Here is a 16,635-nt window from a genome sequence, read left to right as displayed (position 1 = left end):
AGGACACCCACATTTTCTACTACCAGTATCTTTTCTTACCAAATCTTTCTTCCTAGCCATATACTGACTACTCCTTTCACAATCAATTAAGACAAATGATGCCCTTTCTCTCATATCAGTCTTTGTGTCTAACCTCATAATCACTGTCACAAAACCAATTTCATAAGCAACAGCTCGAGCCCAATTCAATACCTCATCACGGGTAACAAACACCTACAATGCAATCCAAACATCTTTATTCTTCAAGAGACATTCATTAACTTACTTTAACAATAAAAAATCATATTAATACATGAGAAGTATTTAAGGCATTAGAACAATCAATGTGTTCTGATTTCACACTAGCTTCATTTTTATTTTGTTCATTCATATCAACTTCTGCAGACATTATATTGTCATGCATCTACTGATCTTCGTCCATCTTAACAAAACACCGAAAAGTTTCAATGACAAACAAATGACTCCTAACCACAACATAGATATTCTATCACACAATTTTTTATATTTTTTAAATGCATTTAATAATATAAAATATTAAAATTGATAACCATATATATTAAAAAACCAATAACATCATGTTTTTCTACTTAAAATTCATAACCATATAATACATAAAAATTGATAACCTAACCATATATACTAAAATAAATAATATTATTGAACTTAATTGTAATTCATCAAATTATAAGCACTAAAAACAACCAATTTTAAAGTACAACGACTCAAATAAATTATAAGTCTAAATTATTTTACGATTAATACCACTTCCAAAATATAAAAACAAATACTTACGAATTAATTATCAAACTATACTTATTTAAAAATATTTAAATAACAATATTGATTACATTTAAAATAAACAATAATTTCTTTTTTAAAAAAACTAAAACAATAAAATAAATTAACTTACAGATTAACAACGTAAGTTACTTACGAATTGATAATCTGTAAGTACCATACAGATTGACAATTCGTAAGGTTCTTACGGATTAACTATCATACAGATTGACAATTTGTAAGGTTTTTACGAATTGATAATCTGTAAGTTATATAAAACTTACGAATTATTAATCCATAAATATTATATAACTTACAGATTCATAATTCGTAAGTTTTATACGCAAAAAAAAAAACTATCAAAGACAAGTTGCAACTTACCTCTTCCATTAACAACTACTCTAACCACCACCACAACCACCACTTATCTACATACCTCCGTTACACTTACCTCAACCAAAGCGAACACAATGGACCTCTCCTTTGACGAGAATGAATGAACACGACAAAACCAACAAAATGAATGAATGAACGAGTCAACAAGGTGAAAGAAAAAGCTAAAAGGAAGAACACACAAGGGTATTTTTGGAATATTATAATATTGCTAGGTGCACAAGCAATATGCTTGGTGCACAAAGCAACAATCAACTTTCAAACCAATTAGGGACATAATTTTGGTCTATTTCTAAAATGGCCTCATATCTATTCACACCCGTCTTTTGCTCTTACAACTCCTATTGTTTTGGTTTTTTTTTAATTCTCAAAATATCCCTCTTCTATTTTACCTTTTAAAGATTTTACATAAATTAGTTTCTATAGTAATGTTTTAATATACCTACCTTTGTTAGTAATGTACCAACCTATTCTATTTGTTTTGTTATTAAATTTACATAAACAACCTCACTTCTTACCTCCCTCCAATCCAAGTATTACAAATAGTAGATATTGAAGAGTTATAAAGTTAACTTGATAGTTGAATAGAGAAGGAGAGAGTTTGAGTTTCTCCCATAATTAACATTTACCGATAAAAATAACAAAAAATCAGTAGAATAGTATTTAAGTGATCATACACTCAAGGTAAACATAATGTGTTGTCATGAAAGAAGAGGGGCATGACGAATGATTAAGAATTTTAAATCAAGCCTTACATCCACCGGAGGTGTAATGCTTGATTTAAAATTTTTATGTTGTTGCACAACCTTGAAATCCACCATTGCACCCTTCAAAGAAAGGGAAATGGATTACTTGCATTCACACAATCGTAAATGTGGATTGTTTGATTTAATCCGATGGTTAATATTTTAAATATTTTTTTAAGTTGAATTTGCTAAAATAGTTTGTGAACCGTTGGATCTTCATCAGACGGTTCTTATCGCATGTGTGATTATGTGCTTCCCCCAACTGCAAGAAATCCGGATCCTAAAGCTACAACGCATGAAGAAATTAGAAAGCACCACCTATGTAGTTGCATGGCACCGTTAATTTTGGTCAGACATTAAGTTACTTCTACATTTCACTGCACCGTTTAGCTATACATCCATTAGGAGTTTTATTATATTTTATAAAGATCAATTGCCAGTAAAAGGCAGTAGCATGTATCAATTCAATTACGTGAATTAGTGAGTGAAATTAATTGATTGTGTAAAGCAATTTTTATTTTCTCTAGCGTATACGCTGTGCAAGTATGTACGATATTCATTATCTTGTCCCACTAATAAGCGAAGATGGAAACTAAGCCGTTAATGTCGGAGCACTGGATAAATTAGCACTTGTTTCCTTGATTGTCAATGGAATTTTTGTTTTATTGAGATTTGAGAGGCATGAGGGCAAAAATAAAAACTGCTATTTATAATAACTGGATAGGAGTGAGGGAGGGAGGGGAGAGATAAAATTATTTAAGTAAATTGAATAACAAAATAAGGTGGTATACTTAGTAATTAAGGCAGGTATGTTTAACAATTACCTAATTTTGCTCCATTTCTAATATACAAGCTAACACAATGAGATGAAATAGACAAGGAAACCGAAAATAGGAAGATGAGCATTAAGGGAACGAACAGAAGAATGAAATGAAATTTCCCCTGATTGTTTAAAAGAGTGAGATAAATAAATAAATGGTAGAAAAATAATTTATAATATTCATAAATTTCATTTAATCAACATTTAAAACATCAGACCCCGCCCTAAAGAAAAACATGAGAAAAAGGGTTTTTCCAGTTTCCGAATCTCCCCCCTCCAACCAAACAACCAACTTGCCACCACTAAAAACCAAATACGTAGTAGTTTGTTTAAGTACAAAATTCGTAGAATGTAATGGCATCGTAATGAACATAAAATTACATATCGAAGAGCTCTTAATCAACAATCTAAGAAGTCATCTTCATCGACAAATACGAACATGTGTAACTTACACAGGAGTTAGGACCCATAACCATTTAACTACCTGAGATATAAATAAATTATTCGTACACCATATTATCAAAATTACAGTAACTTTTATTTGTTTTCCAAAATTGGTTGACCCTCTAAAAAATGAATCAATTCAAGCCTATATCCTATATTATTGTCACAACTTTTTTTTCTTTTAGTAAGTGATTGTCATAAAATTTTTTTATCATGTACTTCGACAAAAGCTGATTATTCACCTTCCTTATTTCCCTTGTACGTGTTTATCAGTTGCGTCTGTACATCATGAGAAACTGGTAAATGTTCCTTGTATTCCATGGTGAATTCACCTTTGCCCTGCAGTTATTAAAGAACAACCAGGAAATTAAAAACCAAATACAAATTAACAGCAAAACACGAAATATTCTCGAGTGCATGACACTCACCTGTGTCATTGAGCGAAGAGCTGTAGAGTATCCAAACATATTGTTAAGAGGGACCTGAAATAATTAATAACGGCAACCTATTTAGCAATGACAAATAGACAGGTTATAGCTATAGGTTCACCGTTCACGCACTACATTAATACTTCAACATGATAGATCAAATAAAACCAATCTATAATCATTGCACAGGAGATTTCTAATCATCCAAAATAACAAATTTACAAGCAGGTTATAATCCCAATTAACCCCCATAATTGCACCTTAACATTAGAGCATGCTCTCATCTGTACTTTAAAGTTCTAGCAATAAATCAATTGTGTTTGCAGTTGCAGATCCAAACCCAAAATGTATTAGTGATTGTTGAGGCTTAATAGCAGAAACTATTAAGGCTAATTGACATATTTAGCTTTCACACAGGATCATCCAGCATCACATCAAGAACAAACTCGTATTTTCATGAAGCGAGCTTGCCTAATAGCATATTTACTGTCGAAAATGTAGTTTTTGACCAAGCCATTTAATAGCATTGTGTGATCCATATAACCACCAACCTCATCTAGTGGGATAAGGCTACTGTTGTTTCTCCATAGGTCAACCATAACTAACTACAAAAGTCGTTAAAAATTAAAATACTTTTAAGAGATTAGTTAGGTACTTACATGAGCAGTAATAACAGAATCATCTCCTTCCTGATCATTTCCAACAATCACACCTTTTCTCCTTTATATGAGTTATAAAACTATGTCAGAGAATTCTGAAAATTTACCACAATATCCAGTTAAAAAAGTAAAGAACTCTCACTTGTTGATGTCACCAGCAACAGCTCCCTGAAATTCTGTTGGTACTTTCAGCTCAACAAGCATAACAGGTTCTAATATAACCGGTCTGGAAGCTGCATAACACTGTTACAAAAGCACCACAAATTATCAAAGAATTATTAGTCAATCACTGAAGGAATCAATAGATGAAGACTGGGAGTGATGGGTATATGTGCGATGTCTTTATAAAATGAAATATGGATAACAGAAATGAAAAGGACCTGTCTAAAAGCATAGATAGAAGCCAACTTAAACGCAAGTTCACTGGAATCAACAGCATGGGCAGCACCATCTGTCAAGACAACTCGAAGATTTTCAACTGGATGTCCAATTAAGGCACCACTGTATGGAAGAGAGAAATTGAGTTTTTCATACCAAATATAAGTTTAATCATACAAGCAAGACCAAATTGTATAAACTAAAAAAAATAAAAAATCTAGATCATTACATTGATAGAGGACAAAAGTTAGAAGTAAAATATTAAGCAATGATTAATTTTTTACTCACGAGTTGGCAGCTTCTTTGAAACCTTTCTCAATTGCAGGGATAAAATTTGATGGAATAGCTTGACCCACAAGCAAGTTTTCAAATGCAAACTTAGTTGATGACCCTGCAGGAAGTGGTTCAATATACCTGCAAACACATTGAATACAATATATATCATTAAGAAATAAATGGGGATTAGGGAAGCAGTGCAACCACAACTATCTTCTTCCAAATCGAACAGTAAAAAAAATTTATGACATGATAACTGTTAGGAATCTCTTTCTGAGATTGGAAGACTGAAATCCTAACAAAGAAAACTTTTCCTCACAAAAGAATAGAATACTGAAACTTCCTGTTTATTGAACAAAGAACTAAGAACACAATAGAACCAAGGTAAACATGTTTACCCCCAAAAGGAGCACACTCTCCTTTTCTCACTGGAACTCTCAGTTAAAATGATTTTCCAAAAAGATCCCCTCCCATCTACAACAGAGGGACTATACAAAGGAATACATTCTTCCTAACAAACCTAATAACAAACTGTAACAGATTCCTATCAAAAGCTAAATAACAAACTAATAACAGATATAACACTCTTAATCAGTTACAAAAAAGACCTAGTCAATTATAAGTATTTGTCCCTTTATATCCTATATTGGACCCTTTCTTCCTTCTATAATAAACTTGTAGAGGTTTATCATAGTTAGAGTGCATCCCGAAACCATTCCCAACAATAACATATATATGATCATATGTTCATGAGTAAAACACCATAAACAAATGACTCAGTTGAGACTAAGATATATTTGATAATAATACTTGTGTGTCTCACCCACACAAAGCTGAAATGTATTTATATATTAAGAGTCAAAATACACACTGTCTCTAAATGACAGATAACTACAACAGAGAGAAAAGACATCAAAATATAAAAAACTACATACATAAATCTAACATTCCACCTCAAGCTGGAGCATACAAATTGTATGCTCCAAGCTTGGAACATATGAACTGGATCCAAGATCCTTTCACAGATTTGGTCAAATTATCTGCAAGCTGACAATTTGAGCCAACAAATTCAGTACTAATCTCCTTGGACAACAGTTTCTTCCTAACAAAGTGACAATCTATATGTTTGGTTCTTTCATGAAACACTCGATTGGAAGCAATGTGAAGAGCTCCATGGTTGTCACAATCAGTGTTGTCAACAGCGGATCACGAAAAGCTGAAAATCTGCTATAGATTATAGCGGATAGCGTCGCGGCCAAACAGCGGAAGTTGCATAGCGGTTGAAATAGAATATATATAACAATTAAATATGTATAAAAAAAAGCATGCTCTATGTAAGTTCATTCTCCTCTGCCCCTTTCCCATATAATCAAAAAATGCTATAAATAGCTGAAAGCTAATTAGCTAAACAAGTCCTAGTGAGGCAAATAATCAAAAAAGCTAAAAGCTAATTAGCTAAACAAGTCTCAATAAAGCATATAATAAAAAAAAGCTAAAACCATCAAGAAAACATCCATTCATTCTGCTCTGCCCCTGCCCCAGCATCAAGAAAACAGAGGAAGAAGTTAAAATGCTGGATGAAGAAGAAAGAAAAAACAGAGGAAGAGAAAGAACTATTAAACAAAAGAAAGAAAATTTTTTTGTTACCTTACCTGTAAAAAAACAGAGGCTGGATGAAGAAGGCTACGTGGAAATTAAGAATCAGAGGAAATGAGAGGTTCTAGAATGTTCTGGAAAAAACTTAGGTGAAGTAGAAGTAGACTGAAGTTAAAATGCTACTGTTCCCAAGTCCATAAGTAAAAGGTAAAAAGAATAGAGTAAAAAGTAAAATGAGTTTTAACTTTTAACAAAGTCAATAAGTGACTACTGTTGGGTCCTAGTGTGCATTTTGCAAGCCCAAAGCAACTGCAATCTACACTGACCCGATTCTGCATCCGCTCCGACCCAGTTTCCTCTTTCAGCAGTCAGCACGATGAACCCTAAACGCGCCGTCGCTGTCGCCGTTGATGCAGTTTCTCTCTGGATTCTTCCTCGTTGGTAATTGACGACTTAACAGCTGCAACCCAACGTGGTTCCACGACGCGTAAGGCGCCGGTGATTGTGATTTACATGGAGTTCGCAACGTGACACCGTTGCGATTGCGTTTTCTACAAAACCCGCTACACTATAGCGTGATAGTGCTGCGATAGCCACTATTTGACAACGGTGGTCACAATACAACTTCATTTGTTTAACTTTACAAAACTTCAACTCTTGAAGAAGTTGTTTGATCCAAACCAACTCACAAGTGCAATAGTGTTTAGTTTCTTGCCCTTCCAAGAGATAATATTGCTTCCAATGGATACACAATATCCAGTAGTGGACCTTCTGTTTATAGGGCATCCAACCCAATCAACATCACAATTCCCAAATATTTGGGTATTTCCTTTGTCCTCCTATAACAATCCTTGTCCTGGAGCCTTTTTTAATGTACTTGAGAATGCAAGTCACAGCCTTCCAATGATCAAGATGAGGAGCCAACATGAATTGACTAACCACAGTAACTGAAAAGGAGATGCCTGGTCTTGTAATTGCGAGATAAATGAGTTTTCCAACTAGTTTTCTGTATCTTCCTAGATCTGAGTGTGGTTCACCTTGGTCTGCCATTAACTTTTGATTCGGGTCCATAGGACTATCAATGGGTCTTCAATTTTATTAGATTTCAACTTAAAACCAATTGGCACTAAGTGAAGTTGTCCAACAGATATATAAGCTGCACCCTAAGAACTGAGGCAGGCGATATGGGACTTCCTAACAAATTTGTCATGCCTGTTTCTTCTAAAATATCAAGAGCATACATCCTTTGAAAAACCACAATACCTTCATTTGATTGAGCTACCTCAATACCCAGAAAGTATTTAAGACTCCCAAGGTCTTTAATCTGAAAATGACTAGACAAGTATTCATTCAGTTAGGAAATCTTAGCATTATCATTTCCTGTGATGACTATATCATCCACATAAACAAGATAGACACATTTTCCAGGAGATGTATGGCAATAAAAAATTGAATGACATGCTTCATTTTGTTTCAGCGCAAAACTGTGAACATAACTGAATTTTCCAAACCATGTTCGTGGAGATTGTTTGAGCTTGTAGAGGGACCAACGAAGCTTACAAACTAGACCAGATCCCCCCTGAGCAACAAACTCAAGAGGATGCTCCATGTAAATCTCCTCATCTAGTTCACCATGAAGAAAGGCCTTTTTAATATCTAGCTGATGTAAGGGCCAATGACTAATGGCAGCCATGGCACAAAAGAGCTGAATAGTAGTGATTTTGGTCATAGGAGAGAAAGTATCACCATAGTCAACACCATATATCTAGGTATATCCTTTGGCTACTAATCGAGCCTTAAGATGATCAACTTCACCATTAGGACCAACTTTAATAACATATACCCATCTACAACCAACTGTCTTCTTCCCAAGAGGAAGAGGAACCAATTGCCATGTACCACTGTGTTCAAGAGCCTCCATTTCAACAATCATGGCTTGTTGCCATTTAGGATGATCAAGTGCTTTATGAACAAGGGCCTGACAAGTCTATCAAACAGCTTGGCTCTTTGGATTATTTTCAGCATCTCACTTCTCAACTAAATTCAGCATCTCACTTCGGCATCTCCTGATGACAACTAATAATGCCTGAGAAGTGAGATGCTCTAATTCAGCATCTCACTTCTCAACTAAATTCCAAATTCTCTTTCAAACAGCTTGGCTCTTTGGATTATTTTCTTGGAATTGAAGTTAAAACAGTTCCTGACAAGTCTATATTACTCACTCAGAGTAAATATATTGGAGATTTGCTGCAGAAAACTTGCATGACAGAGGCACAATCTATCTCATCTCCTATGGCTTCCAGCTGCAAACTCACCAAAATTGGCTCGGATCTGTTTTCTGACCCCACTCTATACAGATCTGTGATAGGTGCTTTCCAATACTTAATTATCACTAGACCTGAATTAAGCTATTCAGTCAACAAGGTTTGCCAATTCATGGCCAATCTCTTAGAATCTCACTGGGTTGCTGTAAAAAGAATCCTAAGGTACTTAAAGGGAACTGTTTTACATGGTCTTCATCTCAGACCGGCTATCTTGGGTCAATCCTATTTTATTAGAGTTCTCTGTGATGCTGACTGGGAATCTCATGTTGATGACAGAAGATTAACTTCTGTGGCTGCAGTTTATCTTGGCCCTCATCTCATATCTTGGTGGTCCTGTAAGCAGCAAGTTGTTGCCAGATCCAGCACTGAGGCAGAATATCGTAGCTTAGCTCAGATCACTGCAAAAATCTCATGGACTCAGACACTCTTAACTGAACTAAAAGTTCCATTCAGCACTCCTATTGTATCCTGTGACAATCAAAGTGCAGTTGCCATTGCTCACAATCTAGTCTTCCATGCAAAAACAAAGCATATGGAGCTTGATCTTTTCTTTGTTCGTGCGAAGGTTTTGACCAAGCAGCTTATAGTTCAGCATGTCCAGGCTCTTGATCAACGGGCAGATGCACTTACCAAGCCACTGTCTCCCACCAGATCTGCTTTTCTGAGGACCAAACTAATGTTGAGGCTTCTTCAAAGTCTCAACCACCTTGAGTTTGAGGGGGGGTACTAGAGCAATGTACAGAGAGTTGCAGTATTCAACTGCACTCTTAGTTAATGGGAGTTACTTAGAAGTTAGTTATGAGTTAGTTAGTTGTTATAACTAACTTTTCAGGTCTATAAATACCAGACTGTACTACACTGTGAAGTGGCTTAATATCATTTTTCATTCTCTGTTGATTCTCTCTTTTCTCTCAAAATATCTTTCTTATGATTCTGTTAGAATTATAATAGCAGGGCAGTCGCTAGGCAAAGGAAAAGAAAAGATGGGAAATGGAAGCTGAAATGATTTTTATTTTTAACTGCAGAGTTATAGTTGTGTAATGGTGTTGTACAGCTGTGCAGCACTTTTCTTTCATTTACATATATAATTAAGATTTTAATTTAAAAAATGATAAAGTTACTCATACAAATAATTTAACTTATTTTTTTAGATAATTGTAAAATGAAACAATCCATTGATTAACAACTCAGGGGGTCTAGCTCAATTGGTTGACCAGTGTGTGAGTTGTTGTAAACCCCCCAATACATGTCTTCAATTCCGACTGATAAAAAAAATCCATTGATTAAGTTGTGATCGAAAAATTCTATTATTAACATATTTTTTAAGTTCTAGTATACCCCTTATGTACCAATACTTTGTAAGGTTGCATCCATACCGTGAACTAAAGAATATTGTGAACCCAGTAACTATGGCCGAAACAAATTGAAAGCATGCAATATTTTTAGTAGCCCTAAAACCTTACTAATTTACTGCTTCAGATAAACATCAGTTTAGAAAACCTATTTATACATGGCAAAGAAAGTACAAGAAATACGAGAGTGATCTGCATGTGTTAAAAAATATTCAGACACAAGAAAAATAGAAAATCAACATCAAGTGAGCACAGCTTGCCATTTTCCAAAAATCCAAACCAACAAATCCCTCAAAAATAGCGCAGCCATTAGACAAGCACCACAAAGAAGCTAAGAGGGCACTAATCAGTTTGAAACTTGGAATGTTTATACACAGGGACATATCTGTCAAGGGAAATAAGTAAAGGTTTCAAAGTACTCTATTCTAAAAAAAGAACATGAAAAAAGAATAACTTTTTTCTGATCTTAATGAGCACATGAAAAAAGAACAAAAAATAAGTAACGTTTCAAAGTCCTCTATTCTAAAAAAAAGAATAATACTCCCATAGTTTGTCAAGAAGAGTTCACAGTTCAAACATGTAAGATGTTAGAAGCTAAGTTCTCCAGAAGAGTTCACAGTTTGTCAAGAAGAGATCCACATAATCAGATAACTTGTAAGCTGGTCTGTGATATTGTCAACACAATATATATTTAAATTAGAGATGTGATGCACATACAACATTATTTTTTGGGTCTATCTCTCTCCCTAATTATGACCAAGGTAGTCAAAATCATGATTTTACTCAAGATCGGGAAGGGGAGTAAGGATCGTAATTGGGAAATCATAACACAGATAGTAAGATCCTACAAAATTATGAAATTCATATATATGCACCTAAAATCATATATGTGTGCATATATAAACTAAAATGAATCAGAATATGACACTTGAAAGACATAATTAAACTTCAATTCAACATCAGGTGCAAAAAAAAAACAGTACAATATGCATATATAATCATATATATGTAATCATATAGTAACCCCATCTAGTTACAAAACAGCAATCCCATTCCCATTCCCATCCTGGTTTCAAAACAATATGCCTTTCCTTTTTTTTTTGGAAGGCAGAAAATATATATTATTAATAAGAAACACAGCAGTACCAGAGGTACTGGTGAAATATAAACAAATACAAGACACCTATGGTGCCACCCTCCAAAAACAAAGAAAAAACCCAATCAGGACCCCACCACATAAGATAAAGATACCCAACCCAGATTAACCAAAAGACTTCGCAAGATTGGAAGACCAATGGTTAAAAGGAGTATTGAAATCTTTCTCTCTAACTTTTAGCCAGGACCATGCTAGGAGTAAAGCATCATCCATCACTTTGGATGAGTCAAAAGGATTGCCCTGGAAAATCACAATATGCCTTTCCTAGCTACAAACAGATGAGTGGGAACAGAAGAGTGCTGAAAGAGATGAGAGGAAGTGCTGAACTGAAAAAAAAAAGAAGAGAGAACTAGGAAGAGTATTGTGGGTGCTGATGCATGAAAGAGAAAACAGGGGAGAAAGTGAAAGGGATCGTGGGTGCTGAAATTGGAAAGAGAGAAACAGAGGAGTAAGTGAAGGGAGTCTCGTTTTTGTGAGAAGAAATTGAGAGGAGTAAAAGGAAATTAAGGGAAGAAATTGGGGGAATTGGAGCGGTAGTTTTTGTTTTAGGAAGGGAAAATGGAGCACAGTAAAATTTTGGGTAAAAGTGGGCAGTAATTTTTGTGTTTGGGTGGAGTGTTTGGTTTTAAGGGAAAAGGGGGCATAGTAAAAACCACTCAGAATAGGAGGAAGGAGGTGGGCCGCTAGGGTTTTTTGGGCTGCAAATTTCCGGGTTTTTATACCAGGTCACAATCCTGACCCACATTCAAGCCAAATAGGAATTTGCAAACAAGCACCGTGCAGCTGCAAGCATCGATCTTCCACAGCAATCCAGCACGATCTGGCAAAAATAAGATCTATACCAGACACGGATGCGTACGGGTTAAAGAAAATCGTAAAAGCGTACGATCTTACGCTCCAACTCGTGATTTTGACTACCATGATTATGACATGTAAGAAATGATGTGTAGGAGAGAGATAAACACAAAAAAGTATTGTTGTAAAAACTATTTTATGAATTATTGTACAAATAACATTTCTCTTTAAATTATACTTCTTGTGATTCAAGTCGTACAATTTGATCAGATACACAGGCAATGCCTGCCAGAACTATGGTGTTTTAGCAACTCAATGGTTTCTGGACAAATTTCATGATTCTAAACTATAACATGGGTAGCAATGCATTTTGGCTCAAATTTGTGCAACCCAACTGAAAAAACTGGGGTGCGTACATGCATGTATACATAAATTTATCTTGAAGGAAAGATAATATTTACAGCAAATAAAATAAGAATGACTAATCAATACTTACCCAATTACCCGTCCATATTGACCTTGTCCTCCACTTTGCTTCTTATGCAAATAGTCAAAATCAGCACGTTGAGTAACAGTTTCTCTGAAGTTAACACGGGGTTTTCCAACTGAAGCATCAACCTTAACAGGTAAAGACAACAGAATGAAACTCCAAATGAAGCAAACATTGGCCAGCTTCCAACAAGAAAGAAAATAAACATGTGGAGGATGAAAATGGTACCTTATACTCTCTCCTAATGCGTTCAACATAGATATCTAAATGCAGTTCCCCCATTCCAGAAATGATTGTCTAACCACAGAAATTACTAATCAAGATACAAACAATAATGTTTTACTTAAAAGAGAATGATAAAAAAATTAAAGATAACCTGCCCACTCTCCGGGTCCAAGCCAACACGAAATGTAGGATCTTCTTTTTGGAAGCGATTCAAAGCTTTTGAAAACTGTAAGCAATTCACAGAGAAATCCAATTAGGTGATACAACGTTTTTCAAATCTAGGGCAGGGGTTGACATGTTACATAAAATAAATTACTCACTTGCCCTCCAGAATCTTTAGAAACCGGCTGTACGGCTAATGACATCACTGGCTCAGGAACATTCATAGAAGTCATTGTGTATTTAACTGAACCGTCAGTAAAAGTATCTCCTGATGACCAAGACAAATGTTAAACAAATATGTATAATCAAAATGAAACAAAAATATGAGCAGAAATAAATAATGAATGAAAAGAGACTGCCCCAACAACACATCTTCAGCCTATATAACCCAGAAAGCACTAGAAGATTTAGTTAAAATCATAACACTAACTGGCATTACCTGATGTAGACAATAGATCCTTCCAAAAAGGAAAAGAAAACAAAAGAATAAATGAAACAACCTATAGTGAAGGAACATCCATTATTTAGAATTCGTAAACATGTAATTTGTCAGAATCCCACTGTATATTTTATTTCCTTTTATAGATAGGATTTAAATCCCATAATTAGGAGATTTGATTAGCTGCATATTTTGTATTTATGACCAGGAATCATTGACCCTTAATTATAGGAATCGACAGTGGGTACAATGATCAGCATTAGTTTAGGAGTTTCCTTTTTTAGATCACCTTGTATTCTATTTAAGAGCACATGCTCTTCTATCAATATAATCAGAAAATTATTCTTTGACATAATTCAATGTGTTTATCATTCTGCATTCTGACAGGGGGAGGCACCCTAAGTGATCGAACACCAAGCTCAAATTGAAAAATATTATCAAATTAAATATTTAACAATTTAATTATTAATAATTAATAATAGTAAACATTTCCAAGTTGTAGAGCAATATGGAATTTTCCAGCCATCTACAGCCAGAAACTACAGCTATTTGTTTGGTGTTCTTGGTGGAAAAACATTGCAAAGGCTATATGCCTACAACAAGAATAAGAAGCAGAATTAGCTTTTGCAGTGTGTGGTTTACAGGGTTCTACTGCACATTGTTGGAGAGGAATGCCTACATTTTAAGTACATCTCCTAGTCTTTACATGTCATGAGATTGGGTTATTTATGGGCATCCACTGGATATCTTTTCATGGTTGTTAAAGGGAATGAGGATGTGAAAGTTCATTAATTTCAGCATGCAAGCCAGAAAGGTTTCACAGTTTTTCAGCATTTTTTAGCCACTTTGCTCCTTTTCTTCTTTTACAATACATCTGTTGTATTTTCTTCTGTTTTCTTTTTCAGCCTCACAAGTGAAATTCTCCAATAAAAAATATAATCCCTCTTTTAATGATATATAAATCACCAGCAAAAGATTCTTGGCAAACACCTACCCACCCAAAATAAATTACAATACAGGAGCAATATCAAATTCAAAAAATGCATAGGTTCAAGAAAAGACAAAAGAATAACCTGATGCACATTCGACACCAAATACAGCAACTATTTGCCCAGCATGAGCCTCTTGAATGTCCTACAGATTGTGAGAGAACCCAATTAGAAATTGTAAGAAAATGGCAGACAATAACTGAATATATTCAAATTCTTCAGAATGTATTTAGTCAAGAAACAAAGCCATAGCAGTTTATGTTCAATAAAAATAATAGTATATGACCTACCTAAGTACCTCATTTTACCTCTAACTCCCTTCTAAAAATAAAAAAGCATCTTATTATACCTCTTACTACCTTTAAAAAATAATTAAAAACAAAAAAAAAACTGTTTCCAGGGGCATTCAACTTCATAGGAATACTGAAACTCAAAAAACAAACCTCCATCTCATCAGAATGCATCCGAACCAAACGAGGAACCTGCATACACAAGAAAGGATTCAGCCACAAATTCACTATAATAGTATAATCTTGGAATGCAATACAATAATAGACATGGCATGGCACCTGATCTTACTAGTGAAATACTGTACTGCATTTATTATGTATCCTGCCTCATACTTAGCTAATAAAAAACTTAAACTAGTACCAATCTTTGTTGCACTGTTTAGTTTTTCATAACACCTATTGTTTCCCTGTGTTTTGATATACATAAAATTTCAAGACGTATAATAAGTGATGTACAAAATGCCCTCCAGCAAGAACATGCAGCAAGCTTCATTGTGAGATATGTGGTTAAATTAAATAAGATACCTTTTTTGAGCAGGATGAGTTTCTTCAAAAATTAGTTCAAAATGCTAGTATGGCAGTATCTAGTAAAAGTTTGAATCCATGCACTTAGTCTTGAAGATTTAAATCTATGAACTAACAGGATTTTCCATGAAAAAGAGGCTATACTGATGTTGTTGAAACAACAAAAAATGCATATTTGGACTAACATTACCGTAGAATGCTCTTCAAGAAAATATCATGAATAAAATATTGAATGGAGTTATACCTAGCTTGGATTGAAAATGAACAAACGAAGAGTAAAAACAAAATAGGACTATAGAACATAGACACAGAATGAGGTCCACAAGGCCAAACATTCATATGAAAAAGACTAATACATTCAAGCTAGAACAGTTAAGAGCTACAGAAACTTACCTTGATCTTCTTGCCAGTGTTTACATTAATAATAAAATCACCCTTCCGAATCACACCCTCGTAAATTCTTCAGCCAAAAAACAGCCATTAGCTTATGTGTTTGTGTAATGTAGGTTAACATATTCAAAATAGAAGATCAACATATAAAAAAGATGAAAAATGGTTTCAAATGGGATTAACAGCCTCCTAAGGTGAGGATTACCTTAGATATGTTAACTGACCAAACCGCCCTTCCTCCAACTTGAAAGCCAATGCCACAAGTGGCCCATCAGGACTTCCACGCAACTCAACCTAGATAAGAATAGAATGTTACAATAACCCAAAATATAGCAAGACAAACAAGGGTAACTGAAACATACAAGCATATCACAAATCAATATGATTGTATCTCTCTGGATCATGAGTTTGCAAGAATCAACCTCATAATATCCACAAATATTATTTCATTCCAGCAGAGATTTTGGAAAGAATGCAGGCAGGTTGCATCAAACCCAGCTGAGATTTGGCACAACCTGAATGCAAAAGTTGCTTCTACTCTTTCTAAACTCATCCGAAGCTCATATGTATGCAACCAACCCACCTTGTTAGTTGTTACCATACCTTTGAATACCCAACTCTATCCTGAAATCATAAACCTTATTTTTTATATTGAGAAAGAATTTTTTTTAGCAAGAGAGGATCCTAAACATTTCTAATTTAGTCTTCTCTTAAAAAACATTTATTTATATTTTCAAATTTTAAAGCAATTTGACTATTACTGTGATTTAAATCTTGGTTATGTCAATTCGGATATTGGTGTTTCATTTTCTTCCCTGGCTAGTGACTTACAATAGTACAATGCATGTATTATTGTGTTTAATATTGATATTTTTCACTTTTTGAATGATTTATGCTTCATTATGTAGAACTCACATTCAAAGCAATTTTTATCATTTAAATAGGATATCTTATAACTCATGATTAAAAAATATGACCTTC

At 34.4% G+C, this 16,635-nt stretch overlaps 1 protein-coding gene across 2 annotated transcripts in view; it reads right to left on the bottom strand.

The window, feature by feature from the left end:
- Window positions 1–3,039: 3,039 nt before the first annotated feature.
- Window positions 3,040–16,635, bottom strand: part of LOC114412953 (elongation factor G-2, mitochondrial-like) — a 72,934-nt gene continuing 59,338 nt past the window's right edge. For both annotated transcript variants that reach the window (XM_028377076.1, XM_028377084.1), the window contains 14 exons: window positions 15,860–15,948; window positions 15,658–15,724; window positions 14,893–14,931; window positions 14,534–14,594; window positions 13,180–13,289; window positions 13,011–13,085; window positions 12,863–12,931; window positions 12,641–12,762; window positions 4,934–5,059; window positions 4,648–4,768; window positions 4,410–4,510; window positions 4,268–4,328; window positions 3,609–3,662; window positions 3,040–3,519 (listed from right to left, as the gene is read on the bottom strand). In XM_028377076.1, coding sequence (XP_028232877.1) covers window positions 3,415–3,519; window positions 3,609–3,662; window positions 4,268–4,328; window positions 4,410–4,510; window positions 4,648–4,768; window positions 4,934–5,059; window positions 12,641–12,762; window positions 12,863–12,931; window positions 13,011–13,085; window positions 13,180–13,289; window positions 14,534–14,594; window positions 14,893–14,931; window positions 15,658–15,724; window positions 15,860–15,948 — 1,200 coding nt within the window. In that variant the 3' untranslated portion in view covers window positions 3,040–3,414. The remainder of the gene's footprint in view (window positions 3,520–3,608; window positions 3,663–4,267; window positions 4,329–4,409; window positions 4,511–4,647; window positions 4,769–4,933; window positions 5,060–12,640; window positions 12,763–12,862; window positions 12,932–13,010; window positions 13,086–13,179; window positions 13,290–14,533; window positions 14,595–14,892; window positions 14,932–15,657; window positions 15,725–15,859; window positions 15,949–16,635) is intronic.

Source organism: Glycine soja, chromosome 1 (genome assembly GCF_004193775.1).
Source record: "Glycine soja cultivar W05 chromosome 1, ASM419377v2, whole genome shotgun sequence".
NCBI lineage: Eukaryota > Viridiplantae > Streptophyta > Magnoliopsida > Fabales > Fabaceae > Glycine > Glycine soja.
This window is presented reverse-complemented; position numbering and strand designations above follow the sequence as displayed.